General features: G+C 29.1%; 5 protein-coding genes across 5 annotated transcripts; 2 read left to right on the plus strand and 3 right to left on the minus strand.

Annotated features, from left to right (window-relative positions):
- The first annotated feature begins 1,117 nt into the window (after positions 1-1,117).
- On the plus strand, positions 1,118-3,907 carry LOC103577500 (uncharacterized). The gene is made up of 4 exons (XM_008558155.2): positions 1,118-1,602; positions 1,677-1,800; positions 1,968-2,121; positions 2,195-3,907. Exons 1-4 carry the CDS (start codon positions 1,507-1,509, stop codon positions 2,574-2,576), a joined length of 756 nt encoding a protein of 251 aa, XP_008556377.1. The 5' UTR covers positions 1,118-1,506; the 3' UTR covers positions 2,577-3,907.
- A 242-nt stretch (positions 3,908-4,149) lies between these two features.
- On the minus strand, positions 4,150-6,432 carry LOC103577501 (ubiA prenyltransferase domain-containing protein 1 homolog). The gene is made up of 2 exons (XM_008558156.3): positions 6,191-6,432; positions 4,150-5,907 (listed from the first exon to the last, which is right to left on the minus strand). Exon 2 carries the CDS (start codon positions 5,897-5,899, stop codon positions 4,895-4,897), a length of 1,005 nt encoding a protein of 334 aa, XP_008556378.1. The 5' UTR covers positions 5,900-5,907; positions 6,191-6,432; the 3' UTR covers positions 4,150-4,894.
- Positions 6,433-6,867: 435 nt separating this feature from the next.
- LOC103577503 (probable ATP-dependent RNA helicase spindle-E) lies at positions 6,868-12,858 on the minus strand. Its single transcript, XM_008558158.3, has 4 exons — positions 12,706-12,858; positions 11,647-11,873; positions 11,244-11,544; positions 6,868-11,163 (listed from the first exon to the last, which is right to left on the minus strand). Exons 2-4 carry the CDS (start codon positions 11,851-11,853, stop codon positions 7,367-7,369), a joined length of 4,305 nt encoding a protein of 1,434 aa, XP_008556380.3. The 5' UTR covers positions 11,854-11,873; positions 12,706-12,858; the 3' UTR covers positions 6,868-7,366.
- Positions 12,859-13,193: 335 nt separating this feature from the next.
- On the plus strand, positions 13,194-14,641 carry LOC103577504 (uncharacterized). The gene is made up of 2 exons (XM_008558159.2): positions 13,194-13,566; positions 13,656-14,641. Exons 1-2 carry the CDS (start codon positions 13,500-13,502, stop codon positions 14,462-14,464), a joined length of 876 nt encoding a protein of 291 aa, XP_008556381.1. The 5' UTR covers positions 13,194-13,499; the 3' UTR covers positions 14,465-14,641.
- A 68-nt stretch (positions 14,642-14,709) lies between these two features.
- Positions 14,710-19,133, minus strand: LOC103577505 (integral membrane protein GPR155). The gene is made up of 8 exons (XM_008558161.3): positions 18,934-19,133; positions 18,725-18,836; positions 18,385-18,530; positions 17,656-17,945; positions 16,414-17,583; positions 16,178-16,343; positions 15,917-16,094; positions 14,710-15,842 (listed from the first exon to the last, which is right to left on the minus strand). Exons 3-8 carry the CDS (start codon positions 18,462-18,464, stop codon positions 15,342-15,344), a joined length of 2,385 nt encoding a protein of 794 aa, XP_008556383.1. The 5' UTR covers positions 18,465-18,530; positions 18,725-18,836; positions 18,934-19,133; the 3' UTR covers positions 14,710-15,341.
- Between the last annotated feature and the right edge of the window lie 239 nt (positions 19,134-19,372).

A 19,372-nucleotide genomic window follows, 5' to 3' on the forward strand; every position in this document is an offset into this window, starting at 1 on the left:
TTTTCATATTTGATGAATGTTGAAAATAAATAAAATTTCAATCTAGGTCAACAGTAAAATATATATTATTTATTTTCATAAAAAAATATTATAATAAAAGACCAAACAAGAATGTAGATCTAAAACCGGATGTATTTTCAAATGAGATATGCTGATATACTCTATGTAAATGCTTAAAGTTTTTTGTTCATTTTTATTTTATAAAATGACACACACTTTAACCTTATGAATATATACAATATATATAATGTTGGATATTCATATGAAAATAAAAAATGAAGAAATTTTATTTCACGAATAAAAATAACGTTTTTTCGTTTTTTTTGTTGTAAAATTTTATTATTTACAAAATCGAGGTTTTTTTTACTCGTGATTGTTGACTTATTATTGTTATTATTTTTTTTTTAATTGTTCATAAAAGCTTATTTAATGTGTAGGTTTTTATGACACAATTTTCTAGAAAGCAAGCTCTCGTATTTTTTTAGTGAATTACAATAAAATTTATAAGTATATAAATATATTTTTATTATTATGATTGAGCGAATTCACTCAATATTCGACATCAAGCTAAAGCTTAACTAGTTTCAAAATGAATTGTAATTTAAACTTTAAAAATTTCTTTTTTTTTTTTTGTTATTTAATTCTTCTGTTTAATAAGAAATACTAGTACTTACTGAAAATAGCTGACATCTGGTGATTTGTTAAATTTGATGAGTGTGAATGTAACTGACATTTAAGAATTTTTTAAATTTTTGAATAAATAAATAAAACATGAGTAAAATAGAAATTCAAAAATGCATATGTATAGATAGTTACAAAATGAGCGTGCGCATTTTTCAAAATTTTATTATTTAAATTTATTAATTTATTAGTAATTTTCTGATTTTTTTTTCCATCAAATCAATTACAAAAAAAGAAAAACTAAAAATATGCACATGTAGAAAATTTAAAAAACTCCAGGTGCAATTTTTTAAAATATTTTTTTTTTATACTTACTATTAGTACTTATAATTATTAGATCAATTGAAGTATATGTGTTTACATAATTTCAAAGTCTACTTAACCGACTGAAAAAAGAAATTTAAAGTGTTTATCGATCGAGGAAGGTTTCAAATTTCAATCTCAGCGTCACATTCCTTCTGTTATTTCATATAAGCAAACACGAGCTCGTGTAATTAACCATCGTAAGCTTGTAAATAAAATTTATTTAGGGAATTTATTATTAAATTATAATTTAGTAAGTCATTATAAGTCTAATAGCTATTGATAATTATTAACAAAAGTAAAAATATCAGTTATATCGGATTTCCGCTGTAAAAACACGTGGTGGTGCAGACATGAGAAACTTGAGAGAATTCGAAACAAAGGACAAAGAAAGCCGTTGGTAGTTGCGTCATTTACCAGACATACAAAAAAAAATCTGAACAAAGGGCTTCGAGCTGTAAATAGTTAAACGTTTAAAACAATTGTATTTTTGTTTAGTTTCTTATTGTTTATTTCCAAACAATGCAGAAAGAAACGGAATCCGTAATTTGTCCTTATGATAGAAATCATATTATAGATCGATCAAGATTGCAAAGGCATTTAGTTAAATGTTCAAAGGTAAATTTATTATATTTTAAACTAAAAAATATCTATTTTTATTTATTTTAATTTTAATTTTATTTATTGGTTAGAATTTTCCACCCAATTACAAAGAAACGTGTCCATTTAATGCTACACATTTGATGTTTGAGTCGGAATTAAAAGCGCACATCAAAGATTGCCCGGATAGAAAATATATCGATCATGATCATTTCCGTATGTATTACTTTTATTGACAAAATTTTTTAAGTCGTGTAAAAAAAAATCAGTCCAAAAAGTTCGGCATGTGAAACTTTTAGACTTGAGACAGATTAGAACTTCGAACGGAATTTTTTTCACGCGGGGATTAATTGATTATTTATTTATTGTGATTGTTGTATTAGGTTTTGTGTTGAAGAATCATGGATCTATAAATTCTTGCCCGCCTTCTGTTGCTGAAAGTAACATTGATCATTATGATGAATCTTGGAATGACTGTTTATCAGACACTTTCAGTGCTAGTGTATCAATTGTCAGTAATAGTTCATTGGCATCAAGGTAATTTACAAATTAAAATTAATATATTTCATTTTATTTACAATGAATTTTCATAATAATCACATTCCAACAGTGTTACAAAGACATTGAGAAACCCTAAGGGACGTTCGGAAGTTTTTATGGTGGACCTGACTGAGGAGTCAAATGCTGAAGATGTTGATTCTGTTGCTAGTTCTGCATTTGTCAATGGCCGTGGTAAATTTATGCAGAATCCAAAAACTAAAAATCTACCAAAAGTTGGTAGACGTTTGAAACCAATTACTGATGATTTGGAAATCGGCGCATCAGCAATAACTGACGTTGAAGATACTGAGTCTGTTATAAATTTCGGTAACGGTATGGGCCGTGGAATTGTTCATTCGATTGGAAGAAAACTTAATAGTAGATATGATAGTGATACTGATGACTCAAGATCTACTATTAGTACAATTGGTCGTAGACCAATAAGACGCTAATTATTTTTTCGAGACAAATAATAAATAAACGTGTATACAAAGTAAACCAGCCAGCCGCTAGCACCCATTTTTCTTTAAGAACTATTTTTTATATATTTACATGTCATAAAAAAGTTAACCTTTTTTTTACTGGTTTTAGAATAATTAAAAAGTAAATTTTCAGCAAAATACCAGTAGTCACCTACCATTTATATTCCATAAAAGTAAAAATTCAATGAATTTAAAATAACTGTCTCTAAATCATTATATTAATAAAATATATATAGGGTTGGTTATTGATAGGGGACTGGCAGTCGGGTACTTCTCTAAATCTTCTATTATTTTTTTTTAGAACAACATTATTTTTCCTTTTTTTTATATGATTAAAATAACCATTAATTTGATAATCAAAACTATCAGAAATATATGTCAAAGTATTACCAAACAAGTATTTTTATGATCTCAGCGAGCTTAAGAGTTAATGAGAAATTAACATAAAAGATATTTATTTAGAGTAAATATATACTTGAAATTAATTAATTAATTTTCCAATATAAGTTAATATACTAGTGTTAGACTTGTTACATGAAAAAAGTATTAATAATTAAACTCTATTGCATTATTTTGAATGATTAATAACAAATAGTATATATCATTAATTCAAACGGTATCTATATTATTAATTCATATATTTTGATAATAAAATATAATAAATACAAGACATAAATTTCGATATTTTTTATTTTACTTACATTCTTGAGATTACATCTTTAAGCATCGATTTACACTTTTGTATCCACCCGTTTGACAAACCACTTTATATTTAAATGGACACGTCATTCGGGTGACTAGAGCTACATTGCAACGCTCATGATTAATAAAATACAGAATTGTCTTTGCCATACTACAGTATTGTCACATTTCGTTATATTATTTGAAGATAATTAAAATTTCAAGATAAGACCATTCTCAAACAGTCCCTCACACTTTAAAAATTTTCAATGACAACTGTCAGGTGTATCAAAATTTTATTAATTAATTAAAAATAATTGAAGCATTAATTGTCAAAAGGACCACATAATTGCGATTTTACTGAGATATTATTTTTAAAAAATTACTTACAGTTGATATGATTTGGGAGCTAAAAGAAATTCGTTAAATGAACTTTAGTAAAACCTCGGTCAATTTTATAATTCAAATTTTCAAATCTTGTAGGCTAAAATGTATTCAAAAAATTCTATATCGCGGCAAAATTGTCTTTTTTTCAATTAAGGTTTTGATTTTTTTTTTTAATTAATAAAATTTTAATACATTTATGACAGTTAAGTATTTGAATATTTTTAAAAAGTGGGGGGGGGGGAGGGCTGTCTGAGAATGCTCTTAATCATTAAATTGAATATACAGATCTAGGGCCAGTTTTTCAATCCAAGTTTAAGTTATTATTACATTTATATATTTACAATATATAGATATACTAGCAATAATAATTTAAACCCGATTAAAAAAACTCAAATTGAAAAACTGGACCTTAAATATTTATTTAAAAAAGTTAAGTGACAGTAAATACTATAAAATTTTTTTACATACAAGTGTCAATGTTATTATTTTATTAAAATAAAATTTATAAAATTTGTCATTACATTTTACATAAAACACTATTAGGTTTACCTCAATCGATGTAAAAAATTAAGTACAACCTAATAGTATTATTATATAATAAATAAGTACGAACCCACATATGTTCATTGACTGCCTTTCACCAATAGTAATAATAATATATTATCACCTAATCTTTGTAATTAGCTTAAGAATTAATAAATCTTGTATGATCCATTGCCATGGTTTTATTAATTAAACATTAAATATATTCATTATTGATACTTATTAAATAAAATGATACACATAAATAAATAATAAAACGATGAAATAAAATAACTGATAATTTGATTACATATATAATCCTAAATGTGTTACCTCTACAATCTTTTTTTCTATTCTTCACTCCGTTATGAGTATGAATTTCCTATTACATAATATCGTATGACAATGAAAATTATTAATATTATTATAAATAATTTTTTTATGTATTTAATTAATAATGCGGGCGATTGAGTCATGTAAAAAAGTTATCGCAAAAGCATCAGAAGTAGAGTATACGACTTAGGATATTATGCATCACATTGGCATCAGATTTGCCGAGTAATTTAAATTTATCCAGTATTTATTTATTTTTATTTATTATTATAAGATCTCTTTTACTTTCACAGTAGCTACCCATTAAAAAATTTCATTAAAATAAAAATAATGTTAATTACAATTGATATTGATGTGTGTTTAAATTATAAATATGGAAGAGGCTTCACAAGAAGACAAGCCACGACATACAAAATACCAAGATTACTATTTAATCTCGCCGTTTGTTTAGGCACACTTTGTATTGTATGTTGGCTGCGAAATTGTTTCTCTATTTTGAAGGCTTTTGGTAGCGTTATTATTGGCAAAAGAAACCACAATGAATATCGGAATGCCCATACAGCAAGTGTTATGTAAGGTGCGAACAGTAAAAATTGATATAAAATATGTGAGGCTGTATGTCCAATAAGTATCGCAAGAGTAACAATTCCTGCTCGTCTATCGCTTTCTAAATCTCGTGTATTATTGCTGTGTAAAATAGCTTCGGTATTCAAAGCTAGTGGTATCGCATAATAAAAAGTTCCCCATTGAATAAAACCAGTTTGTGCCATAAAAGCAAATAAAACGGATATAGGACCGAATATTACAAGTATTATAACATCACCCAGTGCTATATACTTCAAGCCAATACCTCCAGTATAAAGAAATGAGGATGATAACCCGCCAAAGAACACCAATGCCAGATGTTCCATTTTAGCTGGCGATATCATTGCCAATAATACAAAACCAAGACATCCTACTGCGTATAAAAATGTTCCTAATGATACTAACTCATCTTTAGACAACAAATGATCAACTAATATCCTGTCGTCGCTTTTACCACTGCTGTCAACACCCTTTATGTAATCAAAATAAGTGTTAACAACATTTCCAGCTCCATGAACTGATATTATTGTGCCCAAGGTCAATACAAATAAAATAAAACTGAAACTATCCCAACCAGTTAGTCGGTAAGCCAACGCAGAGCCCAGAAACGTTGGCATCAACGATGCGCTCAGTGACCACGGTCTCACTGCTAAGAAATACGAGGAGAATTTCATCAAAGGTGAATTAAGCGTTGATGATGATAAGGAAGCACCATTTATGTTGCTTGTACAAGTCTTTGTATTTCCTGTGTCTTTATTTGAACTCATTACTCCATTTGACATCATGATTTTGTCTGAAAAAATATTTATTATCAACTATTTTTTTTTTTTCAGTCCGTATCCTTAACTTATTTTACTCCAACAACTTAAATTCAATAAATAATAACTAGAGAAAAATAAAAATAAAGTAAAACAGACTTATGTCATTTTAAATTTATCAGCTAAAAGCCCGAAGAAATATTTATTTTATTAATAAATAAATAAGTTATGATAATAACAATGAAAAAAAAAAAAATAAATAATTGATATATTTATTTTTAGATGCATGTAATATAATAAATAAAATAGTATGCTCACCTTTTAGCCAGCAGGTCAAATGTGAAAGTTAGGTTAAGAAAGCTTCCATATCTCTCGACTAAACATTTCGTTTGTGTGCATCAGTCTAGGTGTCTTGTACACCTTTTCAAAATAATTTACAATTATTCAATACAATAACATTATTTTAATTGAACTATTTATAAGTCTATTATCATAAAACTCAAAATAATAGTAAATATATACTAAAAAATGTTGATGACGTGTGTTCGACCGTTGGTACACAGCGCTATCTGACACTTTAAAAATTCTTTTCTCTCATTAGTCGTCAACACACGTGTATTTTGCGCAGGTAAATTGCATGATATTTTTTTTGTTGGCGGTTAATTTAAATAAATGGTACTGAAGTTAGCCGAGGTCTCATAATTTTTTGATTTTTTTCAAATCGATAAATTGTAAAAAAAATAATATTTAAAAAGAAGCGCGCCAATAGTTTTTAAAATTTTCTGTCAACTTCAGGATCATTTAAATAATTAAATAAATAAAAAATTAAACAATTCTATAATAAAAATTAATTTCAATATCAAAGTCATATTCTTTATTATAAAAATATTAAATACAACAAGTTTTTATGAAGTCAAATATTAATTATTATAATTATTTTAATAATACTTCAAGTTTAGTTCATTTTAATTTAACATAAACTAAACCAAGAGTTATTTTCCATGATTTTTTTTCATCACCGACTTTTATTTAATATATATATTTATATATATTTCAATAATCGCACGAAATAATAAGTAATTGCAATAATTTTATGTCAATAGTATTAATTAATACAATAGAACTTAATTATACATCAACTTTTTAGTGAAAAAAGTATCACGACATTAGATATAACAGAAGTTTTTTTTTACATCTGAGCTCTAAATAAACTTCAAACTTTTATTTAAATCAGTAAAGTAAAATAAAAAAATGTAAAGAAAAATGATCTCAATAATTTAGTATAAGATAAGAGACTCAGTATCCGATCAGGTAACTAGCAGTCGATCACTCATGTATTTGTATATATATAATTACTAAATATACAAACAAATTCATGAAGGGATCGGGTACTAGTTTCCTAATCGGGTAATAGGTCTATTACATTACGAGATAAATAAAATAAAAGTTAATAATTTAAATTAATATAAGAAAAAGTGAAATGAAAAGAAAAAATTATTTAATTAAATTTTCTCGTTGATGATGTTCTTCTGAACTAATATGATTACGCAGATTAGATATTCCATATACTATTATTCTACACAACTTACACTCAATAGCTTCTCCAAGATGGTCACGGTAACTCATTGATGCCAACGACTTCAATTCAGCCAAATGTTCATTCATCGTTTCTTTAAATTCATTTTTTTCGTTCAACTCCAATGCCAAGTGAAGATTAAAGACACCTGGTTTTGCAGAAGCAATAGCTCCAGGTTTTAAAAATAATTCTTTTTCATAGCGACACCAGCGTGTACGATCCAAGTCGACTTCCGATTTAATTGGTTTACGTTTCTGGTAAATTATTTTAAAAAGAATATCTTTAATTCGATGTTGACATTGTAAAGTATCTTCATCAACTTCCTGGTTACTTTCATCGTAAAGAATAGCAGCATTCATATAATGTCGCAATTGATTAATAAGTTGTAAATCATCCATTGTTATTTCAACATCGAATGGTATTGGCATGTCATGCTCTGGAAAAAGGCTATCCTGGGTTTTTTCGTCGTATCCTAAACCACAAAGAGCACCAATATACTGAGTGCCATATGAATTACGCCTGAGCTCAATTTGCGGCGCGAATATCAAACACAGCAATGGAATCAACCCTGGAATACTTGGCATCAGTGTCGTATTGTATAATGTCAGATTATGATTAATAGCACTTTCATTAATTGAACCAGCAATTAGTAACTTCGGTTGAGGATCCACAGGATTGTCATCTAATATTATTGAATTAACGGATGTGTCACTGATATTTACTTTACGTCCTATTCCAGCAACTGTTAAACTGGATACCTCAACTTCCAGAGGTGAAAAAGGCCCTCGCAATTTCACAGAGTTAGAACATTCACTTTCGGGTGGAGGTTCAGGATAAACATCAATGATACTGCTCTGATTGTACTGCATCCGTTCGTGATAGAGCTTAACGCCAGCCGAAAATTCTTTAACTTGTTGTCGCAATTCATGATTTGATTTTGACAGGAAATTTTCTTCACGATAATCAGCGTAACCTTTCTTGATCAAATAATTTCCTACATTTATTTTTTCCCCGTGTTCAGTGACGCAAATTAAATTCAACGATACAACACTGTTGACAACGGAATAAATTTCAACTCGTTGTTCGATTGAACGTTTCAAAAGGTCCTGGAATGATTGAATAGCTTCTTTAGACCAATTGCCAGTCAAGTTGTTCGAAACAGATGGCTGAATATTTGCGAGGACGCATTCTAATGCGAGAGCTGGTAAATTGGCAATTTGATTATCATCAGGCAGAAGACGTAAATCGTGAAGAGCAATACGTTGGTCAAATCCATAATCTACGAAAAAAACTTGAACAAATTTATTTTGTTTCGATTTCATAGACACTGACTGAATTTCAGCACGACAATAATTAACTTGCTTGGTTTTTGTTACCCATGGAGCTAAAACTATAGATCCAATAGCAGGCGGTGAAGTTGGCGCTTTTAAATTCTGTTGCGGGTTCATTTCTTCGATACAAGTTTTTATCACTGAATTATGCTGTACTGTTTGCGTGCATTTATGATGAGCCCAAAAATGTCCTGGATCCAAGTATCGACATACCGAAATTGTTAATTCGGTTTCATCTAATTTAGGTAATTGTGGCCGTACTCCACTTGTCGGTAATTCAGTAGATACAAACTTATTACTGATAATATTAGTTGGTGCTGGTTTATGGATTCCAAGTTTTTCAGCTAGAAGATTTGATTCTTCGGATTTGAGCACAGGTATCTCAACTTTTGGACAAACACAACGCATTTTCAATGCACGGTAAATAGCTAGTGGAATTTGTCCAGGTCCTTTACTAGCATCTTGATTGTCATCAATTTCCCTTTTATTAAAATGTATAAAGACACGATTAGAATTATCAAACTGTACTTTAACATTTTCAGAACTGTAGCTTGAACATATTTTAAATGCCTGTTGTAAATGTCGCGCGTAAAGTGGCCCTGGTTGATCAAAAGGCCATCCTTGTAAATAAACCGTTTTAATAGGATCCAGTCCGCCAAGTAATTTCATAGCATTACTTTCATCGTTCTGCGAGTGCGTTACAAAGTAATGGGGATAAAATCCACCTGCAATTACTAATTTCAATACGAAATAACGTTCTTGATCAATTAAATTAACTTTTTTAGCACCAAACGTCTCTTTGATACCCATTTTTCCTAATCTCTGTGTTATATCTTTGACCATGGCATCAACTTCACGCAGTACTCTTACTTGCAAGCAGTTTGTACGTGCCCAGGCTTTTTCGTCTCTGTCAGTTTTAATACGACCTGATGTCTTCTCACGCATCCATACATTGAAAGCGTTTAAAAAAGCAATAGCATCACTGTACGTGTACTGTGACCACATCAATTTGGCATCATAAGACTTAAGTTTAAGTTGAAATGGCGAACTAAACATGTTTTTCACAGCCATACTTGCACCAATGATAATTGCTTCTCTCAGTACGCTAAACAAATGACCAAGTACAATCATCTTTCCAATGTGAATGTCCATAGGAAGTGAAGCCATAATGCGACCGAGATCCGTTAACTCTCCATCTAAATTATCGTCTTCATAACCAACCAATCCTCCGGCTTCTTTAAGCAACAATACTGTACGAGCAAGATTTGATAAATCAGGCGGGTCTAGTGCGAGTGCCAGCAGAGCTTTAGGTGATCCAAGATCAATTATCTTAGATCGTAGAACAACTTGTTCAAGCGGTGCTCTAACTATTTCCGGTGAACATTCAGCCGGCAATTTATCGTAAAATTGTTTCGGCACCAGTCGGTAAACTCTTCCATCCATGACACGACCAGTTCTACCAGCTCGTTGTTTACAATTAGACTTACTGGCCCACGTGAGTTCTAAGCACTGGTAATTGGTGTGTGGATCTGTTGTCAGCTGCTTAGTCAAGCAAAAATCTATTACGTATTTAATGTCTGAGACAGTAATACTACTTTCAGCAATGTTGGTTGATAAAATAACCCGACGATAATCTTTAGGCGGTAATGTAAATACTTTTTGCTGCTCTTCATTTGTGATTGATGAGTGAAGAACGACAATGTCCCACTTGCATTTTTGTAGCTTTGGACTTTCCATGTAATTGTGCATTTCTTCAATTTCATGAATACCTGGTAAAAATACCAAAATTCCTGGTCGATGAAAATCTGTACTTGCACTCGTACTTTCTGAATTCTTGTCAATTTCATCCATTATTCCCATTAGCCGACAGGCAAATTCCATCATTTCTTGTGTCACTTTGGGCTCTGACAGTTTCACTTCTGGTATTGGTCTTAATGAAAGTAAATCATCAAGATAGTACTCTTTGATTTGAAAATAATTACTCTTAGCAACATCAATTGTTGTAGCTGGTGTCAATGTGTTTCCTACATAAGATGAAAAATAGTTTTCAAATTTATGAACATCAAAAGTTGCGGACATCAGTATTATCTTGACTTTGTGTGAATTTAAATATAAAAGCTTCCGAATTACAAGTAATAAAAAATCCATATCTTGATCACGTTCGTGAATTTCATCGACAATTATGTGTGTGAAATCAGTTAGCGTTTTCGTAGTAATTAACCTTTGAAGCAGTACACCAGTTGTACAGTAAGTTAATCGAGTATCTGCTGATACATTACTCGACAAACCAACTTTGTATCCTACAATTGAACCCAATGGCCAATCTCGTTCCTCGCTAACACGTTTAGCAATACTCAAAGCAGCGATTCTTCGTGGCTGTGTCACTAAAATTCAAATTAAATCAGTTTATTAACATTTAATTATTTATAATATAATTAAACAAATACATATAATTAATTAATACCTATAATATTACAGGGTTGTTTCCTTTTGAAACAATAATCCATAATGAATTGAGGTACTTGAGTTGTTTTACCGCAACCGGTTGGTCCCTGAATTATGGTTACTGGTTCGGCAGCAATAGTAGTAACTATTTTTTCTTGTTTTGTTTTAATTGTCATATTTGCCTTTGGTGTATAAGCTAAATTGTAAGTTTTGTAGAGACGTAAAAGTTCTTCAGTCTTTTCATCATCAGCAGGCGTTTGTTCTGTTGCTATTGACACTTGTTCAAAACTACTTTCATCATTGCGAAAGAACTTTGAAGCCTAAAATGTAAATTTAAGTAAAAAAAAATATTTTAACAAAAATCCAACTACTATATAATTATCAATACTTATTATTTTTAATATTTAATAAAAAAAAAATACCTCAAAAATTTGATCGCGTTCTTTTTGAATGTATTCTTCAACATAATCAGTCCCACTGTCGATTGTAGGAGCAAGTGATTGCATACTACCACTCAATGAACAATTTCCAATACCTCTCGAAACTGGTGATCGTTTTCGAGCACTTCGATGTATCTTCCAAGGCTTCATTATTTTGGTACCATCAAAAAAATCTAATGGATTTGCCATCTTGAAGATGAACTCTTCACCTAGAAAAAAATTATATTTTGATTTTAATATTAAATTCAACTACAAATAATTATCAATTATCTAGCGACTGCGGCAAACGACCCAATTATTGACACTTTATTTTATTTACTTCAACATCTTTAGAAGTTATAAATATTTTGATATAATTATTGGAATATGCAGACTATCATATAAATTATATTACATATCTAAGTGATCGTATAAAATATTCTAGGGTAAACTACTGATTTTTTATTTTTTGAGAAATGAAAAATTATAAAAAAATTATTTCATAAAATTACACTTATAGTTTTTTTAATTTTCTACATATGCCTTTTTTTTTAAATATAAAAAAATTCGAAAATTGTTATATTGTCTTCGAACTTCAGGATCATCATCAGTTTATTATAAAAACTAAGTCTAGCAATCATTCTTCATACTTTTATATACCGGATAAATTTTTTAAACTTATTTACATATTCTGTAATAATTAATACGACTAGCCATGTAATTTATTACAAACATCAACAATAAAAACAATCGATTGGATAAAAAAAATTATCGAATAAAATAATGAGTTGAAAAAATCAGTCAGTTAATATTATTTAAATATTATATCAATTATACTTCTTAATATCAATAATTGAGGCCTTTGTTGTAACTATTTAGCTAGTATATGCTATTTAAATGAAATAAATGCGATTCAACCACGAAAAAATGATAGCCGGCTTACAAAGAAATACAGGCGCTTTAATAAAACTTACTGCGTAAAATTTCATATTAATTACGATAATTAAATAATTATAATTTTTTAAATATTATAATAATTAAAACATTTTTTTAATTACTTACTTCACAGGAACAGTGTCTAAATCAATAGGAAAATTTTTTTATTTATCAAGATCAATGAGACAAAGAGATCAATGTAATTTGAAACTTTGCAGGCATATACAAGTACCGGCCGACCATTAAGAACACAACGAGGTATTGAAAGGAAATGAATAGATTCCTAAGTATATGTTTATGTATATAAGTATATATATATAAGAAGAAGAAGCTATACCCAAAACAAGGGGCGGAGAAAAAACACCATAATAAACAAACAAAAAAGTCAAATTATTTCAATAATTAAATTATTACTTCATAAATTCAATAATTGAATTTTAAATATTTTTTTACAAATTATTAAGGTCGTCAATTATTTATTAGTGATTAATTATTTATAATAATAAAAAAAAGAACGTTAAAATTTAAATTGTTACTCGGAAATGACGTAATGAATTTTGTTAGTACAAATTTTTTGTAATAGATGTCCTAGCATCTGCTTTTATGGAGTCATGTTTTTTTATTTTGAAAACAATAATATTTTTAAAAAAATAATAAATATAATTTTTTAATTTATTAATTAATTTGTTGTATTGAGTTTATTCAAAAATATGATACTGAAATTAGCTAAGGTCTAATTTTTGAATTTTTTAAACACGATAAATTTAAAAATAATAAATATTTAAAAAAATTTCACCTAAAGTTTTTTAAATTTTCTACATGAGCATATTTTTAGTTTTTAAATTAAATTGTTGATAAAAAAAATCCGAAGCTTGTTAATTGTCTACTAACCAGGACTATTTAAAAATAAGTTTTTAATTATGGCAAAAAAAATGATAACAAGTTTGCCTTTGATGCAAGATTCTAAATTTATTGTAATTGATGAAGGTAACCTCTTTAAATTTAAAATATTTATAATTTTTCAATAATTTAATTTATTAATAATAACTAAATGTAATTAATTAATTTTTTTTAAGGTGTAGAAGAATCGTACGCTGATAATTTGATAGATGGATGGATGCAAATGTGGAGTACGACAAATTTAACCCAACAAATCCATTTATTATTATTTTTTAATACTAAGTCACATTACAGTTATTTAAAAAAATTATTCAAAGATAATAAACTTCATATACATGATTACTGTACAGAAGATTTGGATAGAATTTATGAAAAAAAAGATTTTAGCATAAACTGTGACAGGATTTTGAAATCGGGTATTGATGAAAAATCAATTGTTGTTATTAATTGTTTGAGTTCACTGATAGTCAATATAGGATTAGCCAAAGCACTGAGATTTGTTGATAAATTATCGCAACGTGTATCACAATTAATTTGCGTGTACAGACGAGACTTTGGAACCAGAAAAATTCAAAAGATTGAAACATTGGGAAGTACTTACATTAGATTGGGTAAACCTAGTGAGACTGTCATGAATAATGAGATAGCTTATGAAGTAGCGATGGTTCACTGCAAGAGAGGTGGTGGTATTTTGAAAAAACACGTGGTTATTACTCAGGATCCTGAGAGCTGCGAGATAAAGTCAGAGAATCCGGTTGAAATTAAAGCTCCGGTTGTTATTTCAAAAGTTGTTGAACCAACATTAAAACCACAGGCTTCATTCAGAACAGATATGAATCCCAGGGAATTAGAACAACGTAATCAAACACCTTTACCTTATATGCAAGTTATTAAAGATGCTACAAGTGAATCACAAATCTACTATGTACCTGACAAAAATGATGACTTCGATGAAGAGGATCCTGATGATGATTTACCATTTTAAATTTAATTTAACCCCAAGTCTTTTACTGACGTGTATTTATTCAAACTTTTTTTTCAAATAAATCTTTACATCTGTTTTTTATTAAACATTACATATATTTATTCTTAAAATAAATTATAAATATTATTCATTGTCATAAAAGCATTTATGAAACAGCTGATAAAGTTTATTAAAATAAAACATTTACTAAATTTACCATAACATCAAGGACATTAGAAAATTTTTTATGTATACAAAAAAAAAAAATTATTTAAAATTAAATACTTTTTATTATTTTTATGAGAATAAATATAAACTGTCTGTTACGTAGCAAATATTGTCTAGTGTTTAACACAGCCTTCATATTATCAAGTGGTCATTTCAACCAACAACAATACTTTCTATAATTATTTAAAAGGGTGCGTCAATTAAATTATAATTGTGCTTGATTATTACAGTATATGTATAATAATAATAAAAATTATTATTATTATTATTTATGTATTTACTTTATGTACTATGACAAAAAATATGATTGTTCATTGATCTGTCCTGCAGATTTATAAATAATTAATTAGTTATATAAGATAAATTAAAACATTTGTTCACGAATAAGAGATCTAATGGGCAAATAACTAAACAATTACTTGGAAGTATATGAAAATGAATTCATATTGAAGCACAATCTCATCCTGTATCTATTTTAATCAGTCACTGACACTCGGTCCAGGTAAAATGATTGTAAATAAAATCAACATATATTAAAACAAAATCAACCTATTGAAATTATTAATACTCGCATATTCTTTGGAAAATAATTAATTAAATTTAAATAACAATTAACAATAAAATAATCATCTAATATATATATAAATCTATACTATAATAGTAATAACAATTAGCCCCGAAAAGTATATAAAATATTTTTATCATGAAAATGATGAGTACCATCAATATGATGTAAAACTCTACTTTCAAGAAGGCAACGTCCATATTGTACAGCCTCTTCTCGATTCTGTACTAGTCGTTGTTCTAACAGCCAGTTCACAAGATCACTACCCGAAAAAACGCCCTCGTATACTTTTAGTAGACGTCTCCGGCAGTTGGAAATTCTCTGACGACATTCGTGCAAGTGACATTGACGAAATTGTTCGCGAATTGTTTTAGTTTCCGGGCTGAGTGATTCTTCATCTGGTAGCTGTAACTTTTGGCGAGCACGCCAGTCTTTACAAACTTTCTTTAGCCAGTCTCCTAATTTTCCAAGACCTGGGTCCAGGCCAAATATTACAAATACTATCAATGATTGCCCGTAGTTAAATGCAACGTCAAGAAAAGCTAACTCTGCATACACGCCGGTCATTTGTTCCATTATCATTGTACCAACTGACAATGCTAGTCCCTAAACAAAAAAATATGTTGTTTAATAATTTAATATTAAATCAGAAATTGAAGCTAGATATTGCAAAAACATACAATGAACATAGAGCATAAAAGAAATATAAGGAGAACTAAGTGTCTAAGTAATTGGGGATCATCTGAATCCACTCGTAATTCTTCAGTCTCAAAGTCTAATTCTTGTTCTTCAATCAAGCCATTCTGACTGCATCCAGTGCGTTGGAAACTGCAGCTGCTGTCTAATAGACAGTTACCTCTGAAAAATTTTAATTTCGAATTATTTGTTTCTAATGTTAAATGTTTTTAAAAATTCATTATATTAAAATAATTAATAAGTACGCTGGCAATGTTGTCCCAGGAGATACTAAATCTTCTACGTCAATAACATTTCTATTTTCTACCATAGTCGATTCTGCATTATCAGTATTATTTACAAGACTAGCATAAACTTCAGCATGATGGCGTCTTTGATATCGCTGTTGTAGTACCAAACATCCAAGTGTTACTGAAAAGTAAAAATATTCAATTATTTTATACCAAAAATTGTAATTTTTTTTTTTTATAACTTTATTTACCTATAAAGCAAAATAAGAGAATAAATATTGAAACAGCAGCTTGTACTCTACCAAATTGGAAGTTCGGATTTCTCAAGTCAATATCATCAGGATTTTTTGGTGATATTATAAGACACATAAGTCCTACAGTTAATACAGGTACAGCAAAGCCAATAGGCATAATCCACTTCTGCATACTTTGTACAAATGTCAGCGTTCGAGAACTTAAAAACAACAGAGTTCCTGCCAATACAACTGTCCACATTCTGCTTGCGTATACACCGACAGTGATAAGGATAAACTGAACATACCAAAGAAAAGAACCGATTTCTTTGGCGTCGAGTTTAGTCCAGATTATGACACCAACACTAACGGCCAGTTGGGCGATGACCAAGTACAATGTACACCGATGAGTTGGGCGTTTATATCTTTTGCCAGCGAGAATCAGGAAGCAGACAAGAAGCCATAAGCAAGCAGCTATTGAAATGACACTCACATCCATCGAGAATGCATTCAATTGTTGGGCATACTTAGCAGGTGACACGCCGTCATTAATTGCAGTAATTAATTTTGCGGATACAAACATCAATGGAGCTGATAGAAAAGTACAGGCAACCATAGAAGAAGCAATAAGATCTATGTCCACATTGTATCGTAATGTAAAGATAAATAATGCGGGTGCCGTAGGAATTGTTCCATACAAAAATCCATATGTACTTAAATCTCTTGTATCTGTTTCATTAATTCCGGCATTTAGTAAAATAACTGACTCTCTTATTATCATAGGAAGAGCCAGCAGTTTAACGGATATCAGTATTCCTGGTATGACAAGTGCGGGACCTTTTAGAGTGTGAATTTTTCCTACCATCATTAGACCAAGTAAAAATAATGCGCTCGCTGAAAATGCATTACCAAATACATCCAATATAACTGACAATATTTTCGGGATTTGATGGCTGAATACAAAATTTCCAACGATTCCCAATACTGTCATAAATAATATGGGATTTAGTCCTATGCCTTTTACTATTGAACCGACTAATTTCCATCCTGACTGTTGATCACCAGTACGGCGCTTTCCTACTTCTAATAAAATAAAACCAACTGGATTTAAAATAGCCAACGATATTGGGGCCATTAAATAGAGATAGGCGGCATATTCTGGATGAGTATCACCATAGAGAGCATCAACTGAAAAAATATAAAAATTAATATCTGTGATTTATTTTTGCTAAGCAGTCGATATGTGTACGGATTGCTTACTCATTGGATATCCAATCGCAAAATCGTTGCTTTGTGTTGCAAAAATTGCAAACAGTGCAGCTCGTCCTGAATTCGTAGGTCGTGTTACTATTAGAGACACACCTAGTACTACAAAAAATACGCATGCTTTGGCAAGAAAAACAGCTAATAAAAATTTCCAATTAACTAACGAAAAATCAAGCTTTGCTAGAGACAAAAATATTAATGATGGTAGAGCAAATGTTCCAACAAATGTGTTTAGGCCATTAGCTTCTGGTTTTGATATTATTTCAAGTCTTCCAGCAATATATCTACAACAATAAAAATTACTTAATGACGTGCCGACAATGACAATAATATTTTTATATTAAGGGCGTTCTCAGACAGTGCCCCTACTTTTTAAAAATATTTAATGCCCCTACTTTTTAAATATTTAAAAAATTATTTATAGTCATTATCAATTAGAAGTTAAACGAAATCGGTTAAATGAATTTTGCCCTACAAAATTTGAAAATTCAAATTATAAAAGTGACATGAAGATTTTGCTGAAATTCATTTAACAAATTTCTTCTAACTACCGGTTAATTGAAGCAAAATTGCAACTACGTTGTTCTATTTTCAATTAATTGATAAAATTCTGACAATTGTCACTGAAAATTTTTAAAAAGTGGAAAGACTGTGTAAGAATGGCCTTAAAAATAACTCGTTTTGAAAAAATAATAACAAATAATTAATTAATAAATTACATACCCACATAATATTATAGCAAAACATTGAATTAGAGCAAGATATAAATTATCTGTAGGTGTGTCTGGTACACTAAAATCCATGATTTTCAAATATTATTTTTTAATAATCAATGGGTATACATAGATAAATTCATTGATTTACTTAATCTGTAAAAAATTTTAAATAATTATACCGACTAATAATAACAATAATAATATTTATCTACCAGTAATTAAACACATTCATAAGAACGTGAACATATGGAATTTAATCACAATAATGAAAAGTAACCTTTGGATTACTAGAGTAAAACATTAAATGATAAACATAAGTAAACAAGTACCTGTCTAAAAATACTTACTAATATTTTTTAAGATATGTCATTGTTCGCTGTTACTTAAATTTTATTTAAACTTTCTATTTTTTTTTCTTTACCGTCACTGTCATTTCACTCGACTATTGCACATTGTGAGCTAAAATGACCAACAAAAAATCAATAACCTAACAATATATTTATTTATAAAATTATTCTTATGATATATTGAAATAATAAAAATGATTTTAACTTACGGCAGATAATAACCCACTGACTAACATCATGCGTCATTCTCAGATGATATACAAATTAGTCAATATATATATCACTTTTTTAAACATTTTTACAATGCATAATAACAAGCAGCACGTCAGCCGACGACACCGTGATAAAGACGAAGGTCACATAGACACTAGTTTATAAAAATATTATTTAAATTATTTAAAACTTAATCATGAATGACAGCTTTTAAAAATATCATTAGCATCAACATAATTTGTAATCACACTATAAAGAATGATTAATTATTAATCAATAATATTTATTCAATTATTTATAATAAATAACTGATCAAAAAGAATTTAAAAAATTTTTTAACAATTCAAATTTCGCGCGTAAGTTCAATTATGGGGCGTGTTCAGAATTATACTCTGGAGGTGAAGAATTACCTATCCAGGTGTAATTGGTACCTTT

The sequence above is a fragment of the Microplitis demolitor genome, chromosome 3 (genome assembly GCF_026212275.2).
Source record: "Microplitis demolitor isolate Queensland-Clemson2020A chromosome 3, iyMicDemo2.1a, whole genome shotgun sequence".
NCBI classification, from domain to species: Eukaryota; Metazoa; Arthropoda; class Insecta; order Hymenoptera; family Braconidae; genus Microplitis; species Microplitis demolitor.